Below are 24,910 nucleotides of genomic sequence, written 5' to 3'. Positions count from 1 at the left end.
GAACAAATTCGAAGAGAACGATGGGATGCCAATAGAAGATAGGTCGTCTTCGTGAGTAAAAATTACGAACTGGAATTAGGCCTAACAATTCACTCGAGAGCTTTCACGTTCGTAGCATAATCGTTTGATTTCAATGAAATGTTTTGAGAATAAAGTGTAGTTGATTTCATATGTTCTCTTATGTCAAGCATCCTTATATACGAATCATTTTTAATTTCGGAGATATTCCATGAAACGTGTTTACGATCCCCAACTTTAGCGTTTGCATTTTCAGCATATCGACACGTGAAAAAATATGCGACAACTATTTTTGGGAAAACTACAGCATACGTCGATTCCATTGAAGTCGGAGATATATATTGTGAATGATCCCTTATTAATATAAACACAAATTGATATCGTAATTATGAAACGAAATTAATACCCGTTAGTCGTATGCATCATAAGTTAACTGAAACTAAACTGTACTACGTTTTGAAGATTTTATCATGTTTCAAATCATCGAGTATTCCGAGACTTATGAACGAAAGTGTAGGTATATCTTATCAGGAAGCTAAAGCTTTCCATTTCTTAATTTTTCATAATCTTAACGTACCGTTATATTTCTGCCACGCTACAACGTGCTTTATTTACGTCAATTGTCACCTCAAACAAGAGAGAAAGAAGGAAACGCGGTAAAAACTGCAACGAGGAAATTTTCCATCGACGCGCGCTAAATTCAGCCGCGGTAATGTTCGCCGCACAGATATATGTAACTTCTCACTGAAAACGTCGACGTTTATGGCAGCAAAAATGATTCCGATCTATCATTACAGCTAACTTGACTGTTGTCGAGTACGAACGTAATTGAAACCGAGCGGAATTGAAAAAGACAGCTTGATATTCTTGAGATTAAATGAAGTTGCATCCCTAGCGGTAGGGTCGTTACAGTTGCAGAGCTGCATCTACCGTTCATTAGCGAAAAACAGGCACAGGGGATGATAGGCGTAGGGAACAGTGGGAGGGAAGCATTTAAGCGCTTCTGCTGGTTGTACTGCGCTGCTTTTGGAATGAAAATTCATCACCGCGAATTAAGTTTTTAGCTCCGCAAGCCGTACGCATAACTTGGATTAGTCGCCCGACATAAGTGTACCATTGTGCACATTCAAAATCAAAATTGTTGCAGGATTTTTTATCCATTTATTCTAACTTTTCTATTTTTACCCATAATTTTCTTCCTCCTTAACGTATCTCTTTTTAATTACGTCCTTAATGAATTTTCCTTCTCCACGTTTGCGAAATTTAATTCGTACGTGCAATGTTTTTCTTGATAACCCTGCAATATTTTACCAGCAGAACATCGTTTTTCATATCCTTCCCCGTGTGCTTTTTGTTTGTATTTTTCCTTTGTTCTTGTATTGTTATCATTGTACGTTACATTTCCCTTAACCAATCCAATAGTTCTCCCTTTCTTTTCTGCACGTTCCTTACGTATGTATATATATTCTTCTATATCTCTTTATCTTCGTATCATTCCGAGAATATATTTGTCTTTTATATGGCATATTATATTCTCTTTTTATACCCGCTTAATCCACTGGATCGTACGTGGCGGTGCATTTTTCTTTTATTTCTTTCCAGCTTACCATGTACGTATATACGCTTCATCCACGAAGATCCCTCTTTCTCTCTGGACAATACTACATACGTCTTTCCTTCAGCATCCACCACCAGAGACTCAAAATACATTTTTTATCCACTGTATCTTATAAACCTAGCCGAGCACATGCCACACCACTTACTTTCCTCCGATTACTCCAATATTTATACGTGTCTTACAGTAAACTTACCGGATCCGAAAATTTGCGCAAAATGAGTATATGAGAGAAAAAATTCAAATCATTTCGAATATATTTTTTTTAAAGCCTCTTGAAAGTCTTGATAATTCCTGAACAGTCAACAAACTGGATAAGTTTGAAAATCTTGAATGTTTCGATAGATTTAAGAGCTTCGTAAATATTCAATACCTTACAAGCGCATTTTCCGGCAGTACATTGACATAACGTATTAATGACGGTCAGAAATGTTCGAGTATGTTACAAATATATTTGCGGTTGTCCACGAAGTATTATCATTGAAATCATGGAAGCTTATCATTGAAAACTTTTACGTATATATCGTATATGTTACACGAAAAATTTTCCTAAGAATCGTAGATGGAGTGCAGAGACTTTCAAGAGTTTTAGGCTTCAAAATCATATTTCAGATGATTTGAATCTCCAAATTCTTGAAAAACATCGAATTATTTCGGAGTTGAATTTTGAACGCTTATCACAAGTCACAACTAAGACTTCAACTTTGTCAGTGAAACCTGAGGTTGTCAGAGGCAAGCATCCTACTCGTTATGCGAAAGAAACACCGAAAGTGCCTGCACTTCCTTCCTCTCATATACCTTCGGGACATGTTTCCCAGTCACGAGTATTCTGCACGTAGCTGTACTTCATATTTACCGTGCATCCGCTACTCATGCTTTTAAATCCCATTATTCTTTGTTCGCCATTTATTTTCACGAAATACAATCCATCTTTTTTTTTTCGTCATACATTTTCCGCGCCGCGTTTCTATATCACGCACCGTGCTTCAGTAGATGGTATTTCTATTTCCACCTCGCGTTTCTGCTTCCGCTCGCGGCGCAGTATCAACCAAATTTTTCCGCCTTGAGGCGTCTGTACCGTTGGCGGCATTCTCGGCTCCCTTTCGCGATAGGAAACGAAAAAAGTGATAAAAAATCGATTCGGAAGAAGGTTGGACTAAAAGCTCGTACGATTAATAATAAAATGATATTGGTTAATGGAAATTGACAATAATGTTTTCAATATCTTACACGATTACACGTGATACAATATTACTTACGATTTACCGTACGATGATTATACTCGTAGAGACACGATATATATATATATTTCTGTCGATTTTCAGATTTTAAATGTCACGCACAACAAAGTTTCTATAAGCGTTCAAATATTTTCATAGTTCAAGTGTTCAATATTTACTGTATATATACAGTGACCAATAGATTTCGAACTATATATCTTGCGCTATACAGTTAGTCAAATTGGTTATCCATTTATGGTAGAATATGACGGATTCTTCATCTGATCGTATTTACATTAACTTTTGTGTGTTCTTAACTATTTCTAAGAAACAGTAAGAGTATGGATAGATTTTCATTTTGACCCGAAATTTAATCCCTCGACACTAGAACTTGCGTACAATTTACGAATTGTAAATTGTTCACGAACAAATCCAATGCAGACGCGACATTAACATTACGAAGATTGTTTAATAAAATATTAAACTTCGACATTACACAGCCAATAAATACTATTATCAATACCCTGGTACTATATATAATTAACGCTAACGTTTCAAAATATGTATCTGAAAGTTCGTCAATCTCCAACCACAATACCAATTATCGTTTCAATGTTGATCGCACACGATCAGTAATGTTGTTAATATTTGTACGGTACGATCAATATCATTGATCAACAAGACATCTGTCGGTTAACAACATTATCGATCGTGTTTGATCTTACGGATCAGCAGGCATATATGCAAAATGGAGAGTCACGTAATTTCGAAAGGATGAATACATCTCCGCTGTGGTTTCCATACGGTGTCACTCTTAACGTTCAAATATTCGTTGTTTCGCGCGCATCGGTATTCTTGGTGTGTGGATATGCAATTTAGCGCACGAGGCAGTCTTTGTTGGTCGATTTCGTTGTCTGGAACGGGGACGCGCGTTTCGGCCTACGTTATTGTTCCACGAAAGCGCCTTTGTGCGCACTGTCACGCGCTATTAAAAGCGCAACGATAACTTTCTCGACGCGCGGAATTTTCGTTCGTGTTTCGTCGTATCGTATGTCGGTAGGTGACAAAGGGACGGCTAAACGTCGCTGAATGTCTGGTACGTACGCTTTGTCGTTTCATGGTACAGACAATGGTTACGGAGACGGATGAAAACGCGGCTAAAAAAGTCCAAGAAGAAGTTGATGTTACTTTTTTTTAAGACGAGAACTGGATCTAGGGGAAAATTTTGCGAATATGTTGGAGCAGACGGGTTTATGAGATTAATTCGCGCGGACGGGTCATGAGACGGAAATGGAGAGGAATGCATTTCACGTCGAAGCTTGGCTACTTTTTCTACATTGCTTCCGTAATATGACCTCCTTTGTAATTCGTTTTATGGAGGAAATAGGTTGAATTAATTCAAACGTTGCGCGGTCTAATTGCTAATTCTGTAACGCGACACTGTTCTAGTTTTATATAATTTACTATATTATAACATCTGTTGTATGCTTCGTATAATTAGAATTCTGTTGCGCGTGTGACGCGGTAATTAAGGCAAAGAAAGATTAAAGAATAGAGAGAAGGTTAGAATTTTCTACTGAGGTCAATGTAAACCAAACTTATTTCACTGTTTGAATAGACACACCTCGTGCATAAATAGAAGTAAATGCGCCAATTTATATTATTTATACCTGGTTATATTCGTTCTATCAACTATATTTTCGAGGCTTGTGTTTTCCAACGTTCATCCCTCTGGAAGCAGAGCTAGAATACTCTTCATATACAGAGCCATTATGTTACGTTATTATGTAAAAAATCTTGTTCAATTTTTCATAAGTTGAAAGTGCACTCTTGGAATAAAGCTATTTCCCGTTCGAAGTCGCTGCTTTCCGTTCTGAATACCACTTACCATTTACCAGCGTGTACTAAACACGATCGATCTCCGCCAATCGAGATTCCAAGGTTCACGCGGGACGACGCCGATCGTCGTCGATGTCTCCTTGACCGGATTTTCACGCGAACCGAATCGTGCTACGCTCGTAAACGTAGCCTGTCGTCGCTCCAAATTCCAAGCTTTCCATATTCTCTTCCGTTTACTTCTACCGTGTTTATTTCATCAACCGTTTCATCCATGAACATCGCTCTCTTAAACTTTAGCACCGCCGTTTTATTTCGCTTTTAAGTAAGAATTAACGTCCCGTATGAATCTACGCGTAAAACGATTTACCATCATCTTCTTCTTGAACTTCTTGTTTCATACTCGTACTTCGTCCCCGCGTTCTTCCCGATTAGGTTTCATATTAAATGCAAAAACTAGGACCAACGACCGGTTTATTCGACAACTTACACGACTTTTATGACCATTTAATATTTTACACTTAAAGGGACAAATTTTGTTTGCCGTTATAAAAGAGCAATAGCAAGGATTTTGCTCGAATGAAGAAATGTTTTATTGGATAATAAAGACAAGGCAACAATCGAGGAACGACCAATGTTTCCTTCAAACTGATTAGATTACGTCTCTTAATTTAATTTTTGAATTATAAGTTAGATCCAGGAGATCCTTCTGAATTGATAGGAAACTTGTCTATATTAATGCAAGCTGTGTTATCTAAATCTTAAAAAATCTGCGTAGTAGTATATATGGAAAATGGTAAAAAGTATCATCCTCGTGTCTTATCGTTGCAGTTTACGAATTTTATAGAAATAGAGTAAACGCTGCTTCTAATTATTCCACAGTTGGATATTAAAATAGTAGACGTTAGTGTAAACGAAGTATAATCTAATTTAAAGTAATAATCTAATTTCATTCTTCCGTGGGATTCGTCCTTTCGCGATCCTTTATATCTTCGTTAATGGTGGATCATCTCCCTTCGACGTTTCGAACGTTTCTTGCAACGAGGTTTACACTGCAATAAGCATTTTGCCACCATATGTCCGCACATTTCTTCCGAACCATCACTGTTTTATTTCTTCGCTCAGGCAAGTGGCATTAACCTAGAAAAGCTCCGTTTGGTTTGACGGTCTCAAAACACTGGTGCGCTGCCTTTCAACTAAACTCTCGTTTCAGAAGCACATTATTTCCGACATTAAGTCGACGTGTTGAACCCTTTTCTTCCAACGATTTTGCTCCATTTGTCAGTTGACTTCAAAGAATTGTCTTTTGTAATAATTTCAGACAAAGGCTTGTTATTTTATTCCTTTATATGGTCTATTTTATATTCTCATCATACTACGTTACGGGATTATTTACAAGGTTAATGCTATACAATTTATGTAGAATTAAAGTAATAATTAAAAAACACCATGAAAATGTACACCAATAAAAGTCTTCAAATTAATTTGAATTCTAGTTCAGAAATAAGTTCGTGAAACATTTCTTCTCTTCAATTAGGTATATTTTTCTAAAGCTATAAATTTCCTATCGCATAAAAATCCTTGCAATTAGTTTCTAATTTCTATCAAACTCAACCTACGTATTATTCTATATTCTACTCTTCTTATCTTCTTCTATTCTAATTTTCATCAAACAACAGAATCTATCCCACTATGTACACCAGTCCATACCATTGCTATCCTTGATGAGAAGATTGTTAATGACATAGCACAGAGGCAAGCCAATTACGTGCTATTCGCCATCGCTCGTCATTACACTACACATGTAATCTTATTGTGATAATACGCGTGCTTATCTTCAAGATTGTATCGGATTTATCAGAAGCAATCAATCAGACCCGCAGTCCTTTGCCCGGTCATATTCTAATTTCTGCATAATACTGTATAGTACATAGACAATACAACAGAGATAAGCACGCCTATTTACCACAAGCGTTATATATGTAAACATGACAGAATGACAAATATGGTCAGCGATAGAGAGCGGTACTTCTCGTATCTCCATGCTGTTTTCTAATCATCTCCATTTAATACCTCTTCCTTCAGTCACCTCACATGAATCATCCCTATTAAACAGACTGCCGATGTTTATGCAAATTCATATTTTTAAGAATATTGTTGAGGTTATTAGATGTATGTGAACAAAGGAACGCGTGGATAAATTGTAAGGTAGAAAATATATTTTAAATACTGAAGTGTAAATACAAATCGGAATATAATTGAGCTGGTCCAGATCCGCACGCTAGCAGTGTTACCCTATGACTGAAAACCCTGAAGCCAACGTTGGCTGTATACTGTTTATGGTCTGCCTTCGACCCAGTCTTTTGTCTATACGCTGTCGATGGCTTCAGTGCTTGAGAAAACTAAAAGACCAGATGTAGAGTTTTCTTAGAAGTGGTGACCACTTCAACAAATATAAAATAAGAAAAGTGGAATCTAAGTAACTTAACTACTAAATATTACAAGAAATACCGTGCTTTAAACGTTTTATATATTTTTGCATGTAATACGTGTTCTACGCGTCTTTGCAGTTTCAGATCAGTAAATGCATAAAAACCTGTAGTCTATTAATAAACTTCCACACCATCTTTTCCCTTCTCAAGAACCACCATAGTTCTATCGCCATGGTCCAAGTCGTAGAATCCAGCCCGCTATATTATTGTTGTTAACAGAGTGCCGGTGGTTGTTTCAGTTACGGAAGCCAGTGTCGACACTCTCGATCCCGGGGGCGATGAAGAACAGCGGCGGCGTGGCCGGTGGGGGCGGTGTGGGGGGCGCCGGGGGTGGCGCCGGGGGTGCTGGTTGCGGTAGCGGTGGCGCTACCGGAACCGGCGAGGACGCCGGTATCGCCCTGGTCGGCGTCCACTCGGAGTACCCACGGTATGTGGACGACCGCGTGCTAGCCGGCGGTGGCCAGGTGAAAGGACCATCGGGCAGCATAGGACCGGGCTCAAAGCACAAACCGAATGTTGGCTACCGGCTCGGCAGAAGGAAGGCCCTGTTCGAGAAGCGGAAACGTATCAGCGACTACGCGCTCGTCATGGGCATGTTCGGTATTATCGTGATGGTCATCGAGAACGAACTGTCCAGCGCCGGAGTCTACACCAAGGTGAGTCGTTGATCATTCTTCGTTTGCTTTGGTTATTGGGGCTCTTCCTGTTAGGTTTGGTGCAGAATGAAGGTTGGTGTATTTTGAAAGGTCATTAACGTTTGGCCAATTGTATCGCATTGTGGTAGATGATGTTTAATTATGTTGTAAGTTTTAACGATGATTAAATGGTTTACAGTTATCGAAGTAGACAGATGATGCCTAATTTTCTTGTGAATTTTAACGAAGATTGAATGGTTTACGATTAACAAAGTTGATGGATGGTGCTTGATTTTCTTGCGAGTTTTAATAATGTAATGCTGTTTCAATGGTGTGAAATTATCGAAATTGATAAACGATGCCTGAGCTTCTTCCAAACTTCATCGAAGATGAAATGCACTGCGGTTATCAAAACTGATAAACGACATCTGATTTTTTAGCGAATTTTAATAAGTATTAAGTAGTTCGTATCGAAATTGAGGCTTCTGGGTGAAAATTGTGTCATAAAGACATGGTTTCATCAAGTATCGAATCATCAATCGACGAGTACGTGTTCCCTAGAAGTTATTTTGTAACCTAACTTCGTTTAAAAGAATGTAATCTCAATTAACCTTATGGAAGAAACGAAAATCAGATGCAACGATATTCTTAATTGAACTGTGATCATTTGCATAAGAGCCTGTACTTTATCAGAACCACGGCAACTTTGAAAGCGTTCAGTTTTCTCGAATGCTTGCTATAATCCTACTATAAAAAACAGAGTCTGCTACGAACAGAACGTTTCGTTTCCATTTCTGTACTCCAGATTTTCGCGAGTGCAAGAAGACGATCTCAGGTATGGGTTTTCTTGCCAACTTCTTAATCGATTCAGCCGGCCAACTTCGCGATCAGTTTCTCTCGTTAGTTGAGCGTTGAAAGCTGACGTGTTCCTTATGTAAATCTGCACGGAACTTTTCAAAGTCACGCTCTCGTTATGGAATTAACGACTACGGCCATTCAGCGTATAATAAGACGCGCCCACGACTCAATAGCTATATTTTGACGCGACTACTATCTTCATTCTTTAATGTTCCGGTATATGATAGTCTTAGATGCGTAATTCTTTGTTGCGAACATGCTTATTTCGTCGCGTCATACACTGTTCAAAACATTGAGAGTCGTTTGTTGTATCACATTGATATTCACATTTTGTATCTGCATATTTCAGACTTATTTTTATTCGTTTCTTCTTATTTGTATGTTCTTTAATCCTTGAAGTTTTTCTTTATCCCACTACCGTACGAAAAACATATCAACGTATGAAGCACTGCATTGACATTGAAGTAATCTTATAACGTCACATTTTCGAAGTGACCTTCGTACAATTTTTATATGTTGCTGCTATAATGCTTACTTTAGCGTACGAAAAACATTTAGTGTAGGAAAACATTTAGTAAATGGCGAGAGATAAGCTGAGAAAGCTTTTATGTTTTCTCATTACGCGATTGTTAAATGCGCGTGATGATGAATTTTAATCTTACCTCTGAGTAGCTTATGTCCCAGGGGATGTATTAAACGTGTCTACCAGTAACGTTTCTAGTTTCTAGAAATGCGATGATCACGTGTTTTTCTAACGGAACAACATAAGTACCCGTTTCAAGTGCCAAGTCGCTAACTCTGAAGATGTTACTACATTAAAAACGTAAATTGAGAAACTTCTTTTTGTACTAAGAATTAATTTCATCTTTTTTTTTTTTAAGAGGGAAACCTCCTCCGTTTAAATTTCGTATTACAATCCTATAGGAAAGAATAGCTGATTGAATATTCCTAGAAATGAAAGCGAGTAATTCGTTCGTTTTATGTCACCGACATTGCTTTCCTTGGCAACGACATAGCTTTTTCTTTTAATGGTCTCTTTTAAATGGTTCGATTCGAAGCTCGTCATTTGCCCGCTAATTCAAAGATGCTCGCGTCTCGTTCAATTAACCTGCATTTTGCCCACCAACGGGCGCGGCGATTCGATAAACTGAATGTCTGCCACGTTGAAAGTGTTGCCAAAGCCGTTCAAGTCACCGTTCCCGCAATTAAATAACAATCTGATACGTTAATTAAATGTTACGAGTCGATAGACAGTTCCAGAGAAGTATTCCATTTATTTTGCTTTACTTCTTATTCTACTTCACATTAAACATAAAAATATTTCCTCGATTATGTTTCTTGTATCGTATCTAAACGCATCGAACAATTTTCCTTAACAAATCAATTAATTACGTAGAAATATCCTATTAGAATCGTAATTTCATAGCTCGTTTATAAATTTTGCCATAAATTTTCTCAAATAAAAATAAATCTCAACTTTTAGAATCTTGCGATATCTTAGGATCTTATCAATTTTTAATTATTAGGAAATCCGTCTGATATATTTTCCCAACGACCATTAAGAAAATTCATACAACTTGTTTGTTCGTCCAGTCGCGGGGAGACGCGGTCGCGTTGAAGCGCATCAACGGGAGTCGTAAATTCCCGTTACGATTGCACGAATCGACACCATGAGCAGGGCGATCCCCTTATTTCTTTTGGGATAATAGGGGTGTTTGGTTTTGAATATAACTGGAATCTACAGTTATATAATATATATACATTTATTTACACTGGATTACAATAAGTATTACGTTGACCGAAATTGTTTGCCTTCGTCGTGTCGGAAAGCACCGTGATTGACCCGAAGGTTGATCGATTTGATAGATAGAGCACCGAGAACTATGAGTGAAAGAACAGTAGACTTGACTGCCCGAGGGGTGTTAGAACAGTGAACTTGACTGCCCGAGAAGAGTTAGAACAGTAATAGACCCGTCTCGTACTATTTAGGAAGAAAGCTCGATGTGGGTGTACCCCTTTTGAACTAAGAACGCGGATTCGTTGTTCACACTTTTCGGTAGAAAAGTGAGGGTAACGATCCGCGATGCCCATTGGTTCTAGCCAATGTTAAGAAACAAAATACAAGGAGAAAGTCTCCTGCAGATGTGGCTCATGGCTCATGGGTATTCTTGTTCCTGGGGAAAAAACCAGCTATTTCGCTGGGCACATCTGCTTTCTCCGTAATCAGTAAGAGCGTGCAAGAAACCGAAGGACTGTTTAAGGGACCATCCATAAACCGAAGATGTTTATGTGAATGGAGTTTAATAACTAATAGATGTGGTTTATGGTGGTTTCTTGGGCCTATTCCGGGTCAGTGTGACGATGGGTAGGCCTCGGCGGCCTGACCGTGAGGAACGTCGCACGGACCATCTCGCGCGACGTAACACAACTATTGAAGACTCCTTTTCGCATCCCAAACATTACAATCTTCCAAATAATCCTTTATTTCGTTTATATATTCAAAAATGAGATATACCTGAAACGCAATAAATCAGCTGTTCACAGCGACTGAATAACTATTTATTTAGTCGCGCTATCCTATTAGCGCGAGTCAATCCAATTTGGCATGAGTTATTGTCTTGTTTATTTTCCAAATTCTTTCGATTGCTGGAATCTTTCAGCCGGTTCAACGGAAACGTCAACGATGTCTCTGTTTTTCCAACCATCTACTCCATCCTCTCGCTAATCATCGGCCGTCGGGTTAGTTAAATCTAGCGTGAGCAAAGGAACACGGTTGACGACTGAATTACGCTGTTGACCGTGGCAATCTCTCTGAACCGGCGCCAAGAAGCAACGAATAGATTAACAATATTGGTAATGGAGTGGGAAGCTTGACTACAAGTAGGAAGGAAATATTCTTCTCTGTGTGTGTCTATGTGTCTCAGCTAGCTTGGGAAAGAAGGCCAGGAGGGTGCATTCGATTGCTCCCTTTCTTTCTGGCCTAGAATATTCTGGCGGGATTCTGGGCCAAACCATACATTTTAGGGGAGCTCTGGTCGATCGGAATCCCTTATATACGGTGTTCTATAAACTATGATGCGGATTGCTGGTAGAAGCTTTTGATATCGTTTATAAAAGAAACTTTTAGAATATAGTAATTTTGAAGTGGTCGCAGGAATTGGATAAAGAAAAATGAAAATTAATTTGTATTACGAATTAATATTTCACATATATAAAAATTGATAAATTTGTACATTCGGAATTTATATTTCTTCCATATATAAATTTATAAATTTTGATCGTGCAACATTGCCTCCATGTAAAATTGTATTATTATAATTTTATTATTTTGCTGTATTCATAAAATCTCATAAATTTTCACGTCACGTTACGTTACGATTTATTTAAACGTTAAATTCAATTGAATGAAAATTTAGTAACCGACAGTGAAATAGTATTCAATAGTTTAGTGAACAAATATTATCTGAAAGGTGTATTAATAATTCAGATCGATTTACGCGATAAAATTGATTTCGAGTAAACGAAGTCGGCAGACCTAAGACGGCTACATTCAATGTAAAGAACGTAAGGTATATCAGCATTTACTTTTAGTACACCGATAACACACCCCGTATATAAAGGCATTTCGCCTTTCAAGAAACTCACAGAGATATTTACGCTTGTTCACCCTCGATTATCAGATTCGTCTGAAAATGTGCGTAACGCTTGGGAGAGTTCGAACATTTACAGTAGCACATACGTGCATCGACTTGCAAATACCGCGGATCACTGGAAATCCCTCGAAGAGGAAATTTCGAAAATCGAACAGCCGGCACGAACATTGAGTGTCTCATTTTTTATGCATTGCTCTTCTAGAGACGATGGATTCGTCTGAGTATATATGCACATCATATTACTGCGTGTTTCATAAAATCTAAAAATTTAGAAAGACGTTAGATTAAAATTTCTTTTACTTTATAATAATTTCTACTAAAAAATGTATCGGAGTAAAGACAATTATTACAGACGTTTGTAGTATTAATTTCAAATAAATAATGAAATTAGCAGAAAGTTTTACTAGTTCGATATTCTTTTAAAGTATCATTGCTAAGATATAATTTCTTAATGTAGAAGAAACTATAAAAGTGTCATTGTTGACACGAGAAAGATAAGAAAAAGTGATGTAAGAAGGTGTTTCGCTTAGGAGAACCGCGAGTAAAATGAAACTGTAAAGAAGTCCGTATTACCTTCAAACATTGAAATGTAAGATATCTACACTATCATCAAAAAACCATCGTTACAAGAAGCTAACGTCATAAATGCATTTGAATTTTAATCAATGAATTCCAGTTAGTAAATCGCAATTCACGAGAAGACAAATAAATCGCTATGCATCATCCTTTTTTCAAGAAGATCCCATGGGTTTGGCGTTCCGGAAATTCGGTTATGTGTCGTTGCTCACCGATGTTCTGCTCTGGTTACGGCTTTTTCCTTATTCGAACGTTGGAATCGTGACTGGTTGATTGCCTTCTACAAGTTTCTCGCGGCTGAGCACTGTCACAAAGAATAAATGGCGAGCACGTGACAGAATCCGGAAATGAAGCCCTTGAAAAACAGACGAGGAATTGCACTACATATTTCCCTTTTACCGTGGTTTACTTATTCCGTTGAAATCGCGTGGAAAATTTGATTTTCGTAAGTTGTGAAATTACTGAGAGAAAGATCTGATTTATTATCAAATCTATTACAGGTAAAGATATTTAATAATACGGATAATGTTACTGGTAATTTCTAATAATTGGCAATTAATGACTAATGACTTTAAAAACGGAGAGAGAGTTGCTCGTATCGTATAACAGTTTCCATGGAATCTGATATTGGTTCAAAGGCACAGATTTATATAATCAAATTCTGGAATTCGATACAAATGTTTTCGATACTATGAAGAGCTCGATAAACCGATACTTACTACGCTAATCGAAAATGTCGATATTCAAATGTTGCGATAATACCTCTTCTTCATCCAAGTGGACTTTATGGTTTCCCAAGGAATACATCGAGCCATTAAACGTACCAATTGCACTTGTACTCGATTCGTGTTAAAGAAGGTATTGATTTCACGGGAAATTGCTTCCATTTCTAACAATACTAGAAAATTTATCATTCCATAAGCTTTTGAATTTTAAAAATTTCGAAGATATTAGATAGATTTAATAATTGGTATTTATAAAGTAGACGTTACGTATTCGTCAGAAAATTTTACGTGGAAAACCTAAAGTTTCACTTGGAAACCACTTCTTCCCATTATATCGACATTCTTTAAACTAGTAGACTCTAGCCCTTAATTCGTTTAAGACCGTCATAATTATGACAGGTGACTAACGTTATTACGAAGCAGTTGAGTCGTTCTGAAAGAAGTCTTACAAGATCGAATAGATTAGTTTATTTTAGCCTCGTCTATCTTCAACTAGAAGAATACCGTACTGCGTTAAACAACGCAGTTCACTAAAATTAAACAACATACAGTCGATGAAGACGAGGCTATGGGCTAATGAAATTTATTATAGTTGGACGTTAGTGGTTTCGTCTATATATTCCTCTATATTATTTTTTAAAAAAATTAAAAAATATTCTGAAATACCTCTAAAATACTTAACCAACATAAAAAAAATTAATTGTAAGCTTGCAAAAACTTCCTAATTCTACGTAATTATACCCTCGCAAACTGAAACGCGTCAAATCAACACAAGTCCCATCTCTTTCAATTTGCTGTGTTTTTAACATTAACTCTTTTTGCATCAAACGGTTGACTATCATTAACGAAAAACATAAAGACAGTAAGAAAAAAAATAAGACAAATGTGAAGAACGCTCCGAAAGAGAGAAAGTAGTTAGCTAGTTGCTGCAGAATAATTCAACAAAAGTGAGTCTCTCGTGTGTTTCTCGCGAGCGGTTCACGTGTGACAAACATGGAACAAAATGCTCACTAATTAACAAAGTCAAATAGCTTACACGTTTCATGAAACCTGAAAATTACTGTTTAAACTCTCCTGAAATCCCTACGTTAGGACGAATTTATACTTTTACGCTTTGTGCATCATGGATAAGTTATTCACACTGAAAGATGTAAAGATTGCTTTCATTTGTGTTTTATCCAAAGTGAGATCAGTAAACTGCAGATGTTTATGTATTTATGAAAAATTTAAATACAAGCTCAGAAAACTATTTGAACACTTGTAGACACCTTTAACATATTTAACACTTATTATACGTTAACTTACGTATTGACAAATTTTTAGTGCAAAGTTGCACGCCATGCGTATAATGTGAAAATATGTATAAAATATCCAAAATAGAGTATTTATTATGATATTTGGTACATGAAATCTACTTAAATTCCATTTTCTTAATTTTGTTGGTAAAAATATAAAGAATCAATATAAAAATCAAAAATCTAATTAATATATCTATCTATTAATGTATTAATATAATCTAATTAAAACGACTATTCGTGCCATTATTATCTTGTTCAGAAATTCAAAATAATAATTATTTTTAACATTTTTGGAAAAAGGCCATTGAGAAAGAAAATAATTTTTATTCAAATTAGAAGCCAGTTATCAATAAATTTCAAAGAAAATACTCAAAAACTGAAACAATTAGAAAATATTAACTTTTAATTGATCCGATTATGAATAACGATTATGAATGATTAAAATCTTTGTGTCTATGAGTAATCATCGACGACGAAAATTTAAGTTTGGTTACAAATGACCAATATAAATGATCAAAATCTTTTTGGTCGTCACTTATAATGGTTATTCGTAATCAACATTTTCTAATTAAAGATATTAACTTTTACACCATAACTTTTACAATTCGTCTTATAAAGATTATGATATCTGATATTTTTACAACACCAAGTATCTAAATTCGCTTCTATTCTCGTCACGAATACCAACTATCCCGGTGAAAAGAATGAGCGAATCCGGAAGATTCGAATCTAATAGGTCACGTTGTAGAGTCGAGTATTGAATTATGAGAACGCCTGTGTAAACGTTCGCGATACGCAGTTGCGTCGAATTGTTTGGTTTTCCTATCACGAGCTGCTTAGAGACGGCGTCCTATTTCTTGACAAACCGACTGGGACGAAATGAAGCGGAGTCAATATTCGTCAACGATAAATCCTCGCCGGTTGTTTATATGGTCCGTCGAACAGCATAGTGCTTTATGTACCGGGTATTATAAATCCGCGAGGCGTAGGTGTGCATATCTAACGATGGAAGGGAGTGCAACTCGCTGCTGGGAATATTATACCGATAGGAAATGCTATTAACGCAGTTTGTGGATATCGAAAACTATACAAGGATGTAAGATTATATTGGAGTACATGGTACGTTAAAGTGGATCGAATAGCGGTCGATTCAATGGAATTTCCGAAATTATAGGGCTCTTCGATCTTTTTTCTTTAAAAAAGGATGTTTAATGTATAACACATTTACATTATTGTGTGTAAGTATCCGAGCACTTTCGTTGATTTGTAGAAATTTTATTATCCACGCTGAAGTTTCTTATAAACGTATAATTTGTTTCTATAGCATAGAAACCCTATAATCCGTGGCATAGACTCTATGTCGTCTAAAGTTATACGATATTATAAAACAGGAGATTGAAACGAACCTGTATAAATGTTTCATTTATCGTTCAACTTATGAGCACTCAGGCGACAATTTTCAAACAGTATCCTAAACAAAAATTCCTAACAAACTTAAAATATAATATATTTAAACTAAAATATTCCAATATTCTCGAAATCATCGTGAAATTCCTTGCCCGCCATCTGTCTACGGTATGTCCGCGTAGTTGCAGGAAATTCAGTTCCAGAGCGGAAAGTTACCGTAACACATATTATTATATGAGATACCGGAGATAACCGCGGTAGATTGGTGGCAGCCACATGCAGCACGTATCATTGGCCAGTCGCCAGTGACCAACGGGGTGGAGGTAAATTTAAGTATCTAGTTCATGTTCGTTGGCGTGCATCCCCCTTGAAATATCCCCTCTGGCGCCAAGACCGCACTTGCTGGCTCGCTCCACGTTTTTCTATTAATTTCTATCGTGTCTTACCGATTTTTTTCTAAGGGGCCGTTGCAACCTTTACGACGACAGCACAACAATTCACCCTCGCGTCGTTTGTCCCTGTGATAAAACTCGCTCCGTTGCTTGTTCCGCACGTCCGATCGTAATCTTCCTCCCTATCTGTAACTTCATACGGTTCCATCCTTTTTCTTGGTCCTTTCTCGAAAATGGTGAAAACGAATCCGATAAAATCGTTGACATTTTTGGTGTGGTTTGTGTGTTCCAAAAGTTTTACCATTTACTTTATCATCTGGTTTACCGAACGATGACGTAATTGCAGAGGAAACTGGTTTTACAACTTTTCATTATATATTTAACAATTTATTTCATAAATTAATGTTTGTATCAAAAAGAACTGAAGACACACTGCCCTAAGATTTATTCGTTCAAAACCATGTGTTGTTGAAATTTAATAAAATCTACTAAAATTATATTTATAAAATGCAATAAAATATTCTATTTAACTTCGTAAAATTTTAATTTATATCTTAATAATGCGGCCTGTGAAATTCTTGCCGCAATATCGTTTACAAGGTGGTCCAGTCAATTAAAGGACATATAAATCCTTATTCAGCGGATAGTGTCTGTAACAGTTTCAAAGACGTGTTCCGTTTCCTGTGTCGCGGCATGTTTCCATAAAATCCAATCAAAATCGCAAAGCGTGACTCACGAAGTAACAGAATGCATTAGCTTTGATCCTGAATTCTGAGCCGATCCTGTTGAATCTCTCACTATGTTAAGCGCGCGAGCAAACAGCCATAATATGCTAATACTAAAACTTGACCAAGGAATTATTCACGCGGACCCTTGTAATCGTCTTCTGCACGAACAAGTGTGTTAATTTCAACGATTAGAGCTGTTAGTTTTCCATAACTCGTGCGACACGGTTCTTTGTGATTTACGAAATGTTAGTGTTCTAAAGTTACAGGAAATATGGTATATTCCACCATATATGGACATGGGAACTAAGCGTACGTCGCTATGCATATACCATGTGAATGCAGCGTCATGGACGTAGGTGCGCCGCACCCTGGCTGGGTCATTATAGACACTAATTGTGTACCTTACTGCTTATACATAGTATACGTATATACGTAGTTGATGAAAAGGATTATGATGGAAATAGGTTCGTAGCCCAGTTTTGCATCTTTAGATTTCTATTAACAGTTATTCAACATTAAGATCTATTTTTAAATGAGAAAGAACGTTTCTCATTTATTTATATGTATATTTTCTTCGCGATATCTTTATCACACTCGATGAATATAAGGGACCTCGGAAAAATTGTGGCATCTTATACTTTCACTCGTTAAATAAGCTCTAAAAAGCTGGATAAAGTGTGAACCTGATAAAGAGGACGAATCCATCAAATCCAAAGTTTTCAGGTCAGTTATTTTTATGGCTGATGCTCACCATTAGATCCGTGAAATTTTTTATGCCGATCTTTTATTGTTCTACCATCCTCCAATCTGCAAACTCGTCCTCTCCGCTTAATATCATATTAAACTTAATATTTTAATATTTTTGCATATTATATGCAATCTAAACATTTCTACGCTTTTAAATTTCTCATACAACATTTACCGAAAATCATTGGATTTCCCAGTGTATGTAATTTTAACATTACAATATCTTCTGAAGGAAATTCATTTAAAAACCTTACAAAGTTTGTGTTTTTAATTGAGAGTATAATCTTCGTTTTCTTACGGCTATTTCAACTATTCAATGTACAAAGAATTTTCGCTAGATAACATCGCAAAAAGTCGATGATAAGGCAACACGATGCACCGGGTCTGTTCTCTAATCCCTATCAGAAAGCCAGGGTAAAAGCACTCGAATTTTTTTTCGACACCATTTGTATCTCGCCACTGCCACCAACATCACGAAATATAGCGATCCTAATCCTCGCATAACATGCAAACCCTATAAAGCAAGCTGTCGGCGAGAAAAAGACTCGTGGCATCCTGAGAGCCTGTATCGGTCGTGAAAACCGAGATATCTGACGCAAGAACGAAATAAGAAGGTTGCTAGTTTCCTTCGTTACGAATCGTATCCAATACCAAAAGAAAGAGAGTTTTGTTTAAATGTAATTGTCAGTACCCTAAATTTTAAAACTATTTCCCTGTAAAAAATAAACAATTCGACTTATCATGTTTTCTCCACTATGTTTCTTAAAGAAAAGAAAATTTAAACACGTTTCATACTGAAACAGAGAACATTTTCACCACTCAACAAGAGAAGATAACAATTTAAAAAAAATATTTTCTACATTAATGTATCTCTTGCTCAAAGAAAGAAACTTTTACACGAGGAATATAACAAACTTTATTTCACAAATATTACAGTTTTGTGACTCGAAGATCTCCAGAAATCAGTAACGAAGAGTTTGCAAACAGAACCGTCATTAATACGTTCCGTGTTTTACGAAATCTCCAATTTAAGAGGTACACGAGGGAAGAAAATGTGAAAGTGTCACAAAGTTGTAAAACAAACCTCTCTTTTCCACAGATTGTAAAACTGAGCTTACTATTTGAACTGAATCGTTGGTAATTTATCACAGTGATCGATATAACTGTAAACCACTAATTAAAAAGAACAATCCTTCCTTTTGCTTTTTTAAGATTAATTTTCAGCATTCTGTATCTAAGAAAGTAATTTCGTTGTTTGATGAAATAATCTCGGAGCGCAATTTAAAAATTTTGATTGGATATTAAATTAATTTAAACATTAATTCTTCCAGCAACGACAACACCAAACAACTAATCATCAAGTTTCGAATTGAATCTAAACGACCGAATTTCATTTGTCTTGTGTGTGATTCGTTTCACGCGAAGGCAGGATAGTTTTAACGAAATCAGAATTATCTAAATTGAAAGAAATTTTATTCGTTGGATTTGTAATATTCATAAAAGTTTAGGATCCCTGGCGCTTTTTAAAGAACGAAAGAAGTGGCTGAAAGTCGTATCAACTACTCGGCTCGTCTATTTCTTATTCTCACCATCGCTCTTCCAGACGGGAGAAAACAAAGCTTCAGAGTTACAACCGGTCGTTTTTGCGAAACGACTTGCTCGAGGTTCGCCGAACTGCACGAAGACCGTTAACGTTTATTAATGAGAGTAATGAATAAACATGGGAACGAAGGTGTGCCCGAATTTCATGGCGCAAAAACGACCGCGTAACGCTTGCAAAGGGAGTAGAAAATTTCGATGGGACGAGGTTCTCAGTTCATTCCGCGCGATAACAAGAAACTTCAATGGAACTTGATATTCTGACAAGAAGATTAATTTGCTTTTAATCCTTCTAACTAGTCGTCCCTTTTGTTCGCTCTGCCTGTTTGCACCTCGTTGGAGGACAACTCAGAAAGCATGAACAAAGAAGTATTTATTGGGTTTGAAGCTGTGTAACTTGTTTAAATTTTTAATCATCCCACGAACGATTGCGAAATACTTTAAAATGTTATCTTCTTTGTAGTGTCAAATATAAAATATAAACTATTTTCGTCAAACATGCTGGCTTTACTTGAAAACAAATTTAGTTTCATTGATTATTATGTTGTAAAGATTAGTTCAAGTGAAACAGTTTTCAGGTTTGGTAAAACTTTCCCCTACCAAAACCGTTTTTAAATTAGGTTTCTCCTCAATCTGTTTACGTAAGAGCGTCAAATGTAAAATGCATTTTAATATTTTTATCAATAATGCTCGTTTCATACGAAAACAATTTATGTGATCGTTGATATGTTGTTTTTATAAATTGGTTAAATTTATATGAATCTTATATTCGATGAAATTCGAAATAAATATGCATGTAAAACACTGTAGAAGATCTAAGTTATGTTTAATCTATAAGGGAAACGGAAAAGGGCAGGAGAACGGAAAAAGCTGGTTGTTCGAGTTCAAATCCCCTTCTGTCAGATGTGTTATCACCCCTTGGCTCAAAGCACCATTTCGAAGCGAGCTTTGCGAAACGATTCGACGCTTTTGTGTTCGTTTGCGATTACTTGGAGTTCTGTTTTGCAATTCAAAACGCAGCGGTCTGGAAGGGTTTGCAGGGCTATCGACAATTTACGATTTTGGACGTGGAATTTGCTCCGTTTGTTATAGTACGAGGAGGAGGAAAAATGGCACGAGGACTAGATAGGCTCCCGTGGTGAAAGTATATTGTCATTTGAGGAATTCAGAAAGCACCGAACTTCATTTCGCTTCCCATGCAATTCTGAGTCGAATCACTCGTAATGTAAACGAATAGTGTTTTCCTAGTAAGAATCGGTAGTAATTTTAAACAACAATATAAGAATTTTCTGTAATATAATTGATATTCTTTTACATAGTCTTTCGATATAAATTTTGGAAATATGAAATAATTTCGATATATTTCATATTTATTTATTCTATATAAATGGAAATACATATAAAAGGGATATTTGTACATAATCGTTAAAAAATGTGTTAATACCCAAATCCTATCTGCTATATGTTATATTTGCTAATTATTAAACACTTGTGTTAAACCATTAATTTCTAAAACTGAATTTTTTTTTAGACAAAACTTCTAAATTCTCTCTATCTTAAATTATTAAAATTAAGTTCTTCTGAACTTAATCCTTTTCAACGTAAAGTAAAAAGTTTTCCAAATCAAATTCTATGAAGCAAAAAAGTTCAGAACCTATCCTTCGACGTGTCACCGTATGACGATACTGAGTTTTCATGAGTTTCCACAAATCGCGGTACAACCTTCTCACAAATCGCCTATGTCTTCCTTTCGGGTAAACTGTGAAGCGTTAAAGCGATCTTCGAGGGAATCGGCCGGAAGCGCTTCCTTATCGCGCTCGCGGGTTTGACATGTTTTCCGGAGCGCCACTCATTTTAGAGGATTAAGTCTAGCAGCTGATAAAACTTTCTACGATAATAAATTTCAGCAGAAATTCTAGGTTGCCTGCAGCATCAACGAAACAGCTCATGCCACGATATTCGCTCGAAATGCACCGTCATTAGACTACTGGTTGATTTAACCATCTGTAATCTTTCCTCGTTTGCTGAGAAGAATAATCGTCCTACTTGTTCCATAACGTTGATTACGAGAATTCATTTTGAAATTAAACGAGTTCGTACAATTTTTGCACGTTATTTCACTGCTTGGTGGTCTTTAATGGATGAATGAGACATTAAAAAATTTCGTGAGTTTCTACTCAAAACAAAAGAAATTCCCAGCACACATAGGTCGTTGTACATTTCGTATAATAAAATTTCTAAAGGAATTAGTATTTAAAAACCATCAAAGGATTATACCATCACAGCTCGCTGTTATAAAAATTGCAAGTGGACAAGAAATTAACCAAATGAAATTCAATTTCATCTGTTTCTCAAGTCTTTTTGCGTCGCATTCCTTATTTCCGAGCAAACGAAATTCCTATCTGGAAATTCTTCATACGTTTCGCCTGGTAATCTCGCAGCCTACATTCATTCTTTCTGCGACGTCAAAGAAACCAAACGAGCAACTAGGCTTCGCTCTTTTTTCCTTCTGCGTGTTTTTGTTTTACATATATATCCTTTGAAGTATACTCTTTCTCTTCCACCCTTTGATGTTTCCGGAATTGTTCCATATATTGTAACTTTGAACAAATATCGAACCATCGCATTCCTTCCATAATGAATTAATTCTTCTGCTTTAACACACAAGCACGGAATAAATAATGTATATAGATACTCCTCCCTGTCGCAGAAAATCATCCTCGAACGTTTTGCTTAAACCCTTTGAATTTTGAATTACTTCGTGATTGTTTCTTTACTGCAATTTGTATTCTACATATTGGAGAACTGTTCAAAAATGTATACGGTGGTATCGATAGATCGATCGACATTATCATTAATCATCATTCATATTATACCGTAAAATTTGTATACGAAACCTCTTGTCTTTACCAAACAGAATTGACATGTTAGAGAAATTGAACTAGGTAGGGAAAGATAAAATATGATATGTCGCATTTGATTCGAATCGATGTCCCGTGGGAAATTATTTAAATATAACGAAGCCTCTCGCATTGGATTTATCCTCCCACGTCTTATCGCGCCACAATATCATCCCCGCCACGAGGTATTTCCTTACAACAAACAACAACGAGCCGTTTCATTTGTCTTTCAGTGTGTATACACATGTTTCCGATAATTAATTTCATGGCTGCTGCATACGAGCCTCAATTACATCTCTATCGCGGACCCTGTGAATATTTCCTGGATCAAAGAGAAGCTACTCTAACGCTGTTTCGAATTCCTGCTCGTTATTTCGTGTATTCAGGTTGTATAATAACATTGCTACTGTACGATAATAAACGAAGACTACACGGGACGAACATGATAAGTCACATTTTCTATCTCGTATAGGGAAACAGTTTCAAGATTTAAAAGTTGCCTTTATTGTATTCAATTTTAGAATTAAATGTACATTTTTTTCATCCCTTACAAAATTTCAAGAAATATTGCTTATCATTGGACTGCAGATTTTTATGCATTCATGAGAAATTTGAAGATGCAGAAATACACAGAATGCGCATGAAAAATATATAATGCTCTCTGTACTATGCAACAATTTGGTGAAACAAATTTATGCTTTGTTTATATTTAATAATTATATACAAGTTATAGAAAATTTATATAAGTTACACTTTTTTAATTATATCTGTGAAAATATGAATTTGCATAAATATCCGCAATATATCAAATATCATGATATTATCTCTTTAATAAGTTAAGATTATAGGACAAAATACTATCAAAATATTATAAAACCCTATAAAACAACGTCATAGGATACAACTGATATGCGGTCGATATTAAACAATAGCAGTGTGTCCACTTCATGTTATTTCGCGAATCGTGTAACGAATATAAATCATTGATCGACAAAATCTCGAAATTCAGCGGCCTCTGTCCTTCCTGGCGAGGTATTACGTTTCCGATGTAAAACTATTCGCAGCGTTTCCCTCCCGATCATATTTCATCCCATTCGTTTGTCACGACTCAAAAAGAGACTGCGAACGTGTCACCCTTCGCAGGCTTATTTTCCCCTAGCTATCACCCATACTAACGTTCGTGGATCGTGCGAGTTGCGAGAAACAATCTCGTTGAAATGTCAGAAATCGGTGAAGCGCGAGCCATTTTTTACCGCATTTCCGAAATGGTCATTCGATATCGTGAAACCCGATGTAATAATTATTGTGGAAGTTTGATACGATGAAATGTATGGCCAGAAAGGTACTCGTGAATGGTGAATTTTATCATGATCGATTGCTCGCTTGGCGGGTGTATTGCAACATTTGAGATCGTCGTTTCTTGAAAAAAAGTCGAGAGCAATGAAATATTGAAATAGTACTGAGATAGAAGCAACGCCATTGTTTCATATATTTTATAGAGGGTTTTATATGTTTTAGTATGTTTCATTCGTATTTGTGTTTCATTTCTATGTGTATTATAACGCAGGATTTTGAGGTTTATTGATAGAAATAATATATTAATAAAGGATTTAACGAAGCAGCTTTTCTAAAGAGAGAAGTATAGGTGAATTTACAAGGATATATGGTTTCTGTCGCGTCGATTAAAAACAGCTTGTCTGGCCTACACATCGTCCGTTTCTACTCGTGCTCGCGTAGCTTCTCTCTGCAATATTTCGCTCCTCTTTTATATTTCAGTGAAACGTAACAGCTGAATTACATTATAAATCAGTATGTAATTTCTGATTCAGTTATTGGCCCGAAAGTTTAACCAGCGAAAAATTTATTCAAATTAACGACAATTTCGACGTAACATGGTTCGAAGTAATTGTGCGGACAGATTAAAAAATGAGACGTCTCGTGTAAACTTCCATTAAAAAATATCTTCAAGGAAACACTTTCCATCCAACAAATTTCCGAGCCAGAGAGAAAATTGTTTCTTAAACAATCCATCGGAAATTGATGCCGTAACTCCAACAAAATAAATGATCCACTTAGCTCCGTAAATTGGAAAATATGGAAAAGTAGTGTTACAAAAATTCTTCCTAAAACTTATCTTGAGATTTATGACTATTCGTTCTAGTTTTTTACGACAAATTTTATAGAAGCGAGTCATTAATTTTCTTAGAAATT

The 24,910-nt window shown here is 36.3% G+C and overlaps 1 protein-coding gene across 2 annotated transcripts in view; it reads left to right on the top strand.

Annotated features, from left to right (window-relative positions):
* Window positions 1–24,910, top strand: part of Sk (small conductance calcium-activated potassium channel) — a 248,829-nt gene that overhangs the window by 164,798 nt on the left and 59,121 nt on the right. For both annotated transcript variants that reach the window (XM_072016863.1, XM_072016865.1), the window contains one exon: window positions 7,421–7,837. In XM_072016863.1, the coding sequence (XP_071872964.1) occupies window positions 7,421–7,837 (417 nt within the window). The remainder of the gene's footprint in view (window positions 1–7,420; window positions 7,838–24,910) is intronic.

The sequence above is a fragment of the Bombus fervidus genome, chromosome 14 (genome assembly GCF_041682495.2).
Source record: "Bombus fervidus isolate BK054 chromosome 14, iyBomFerv1, whole genome shotgun sequence".
Taxonomy (NCBI): Eukaryota; Metazoa; Arthropoda; class Insecta; order Hymenoptera; family Apidae; genus Bombus; species Bombus fervidus.
Note: the sequence above shows the minus strand (reverse complement) of the source record. Positions and strands in the feature narration are given on the sequence as shown.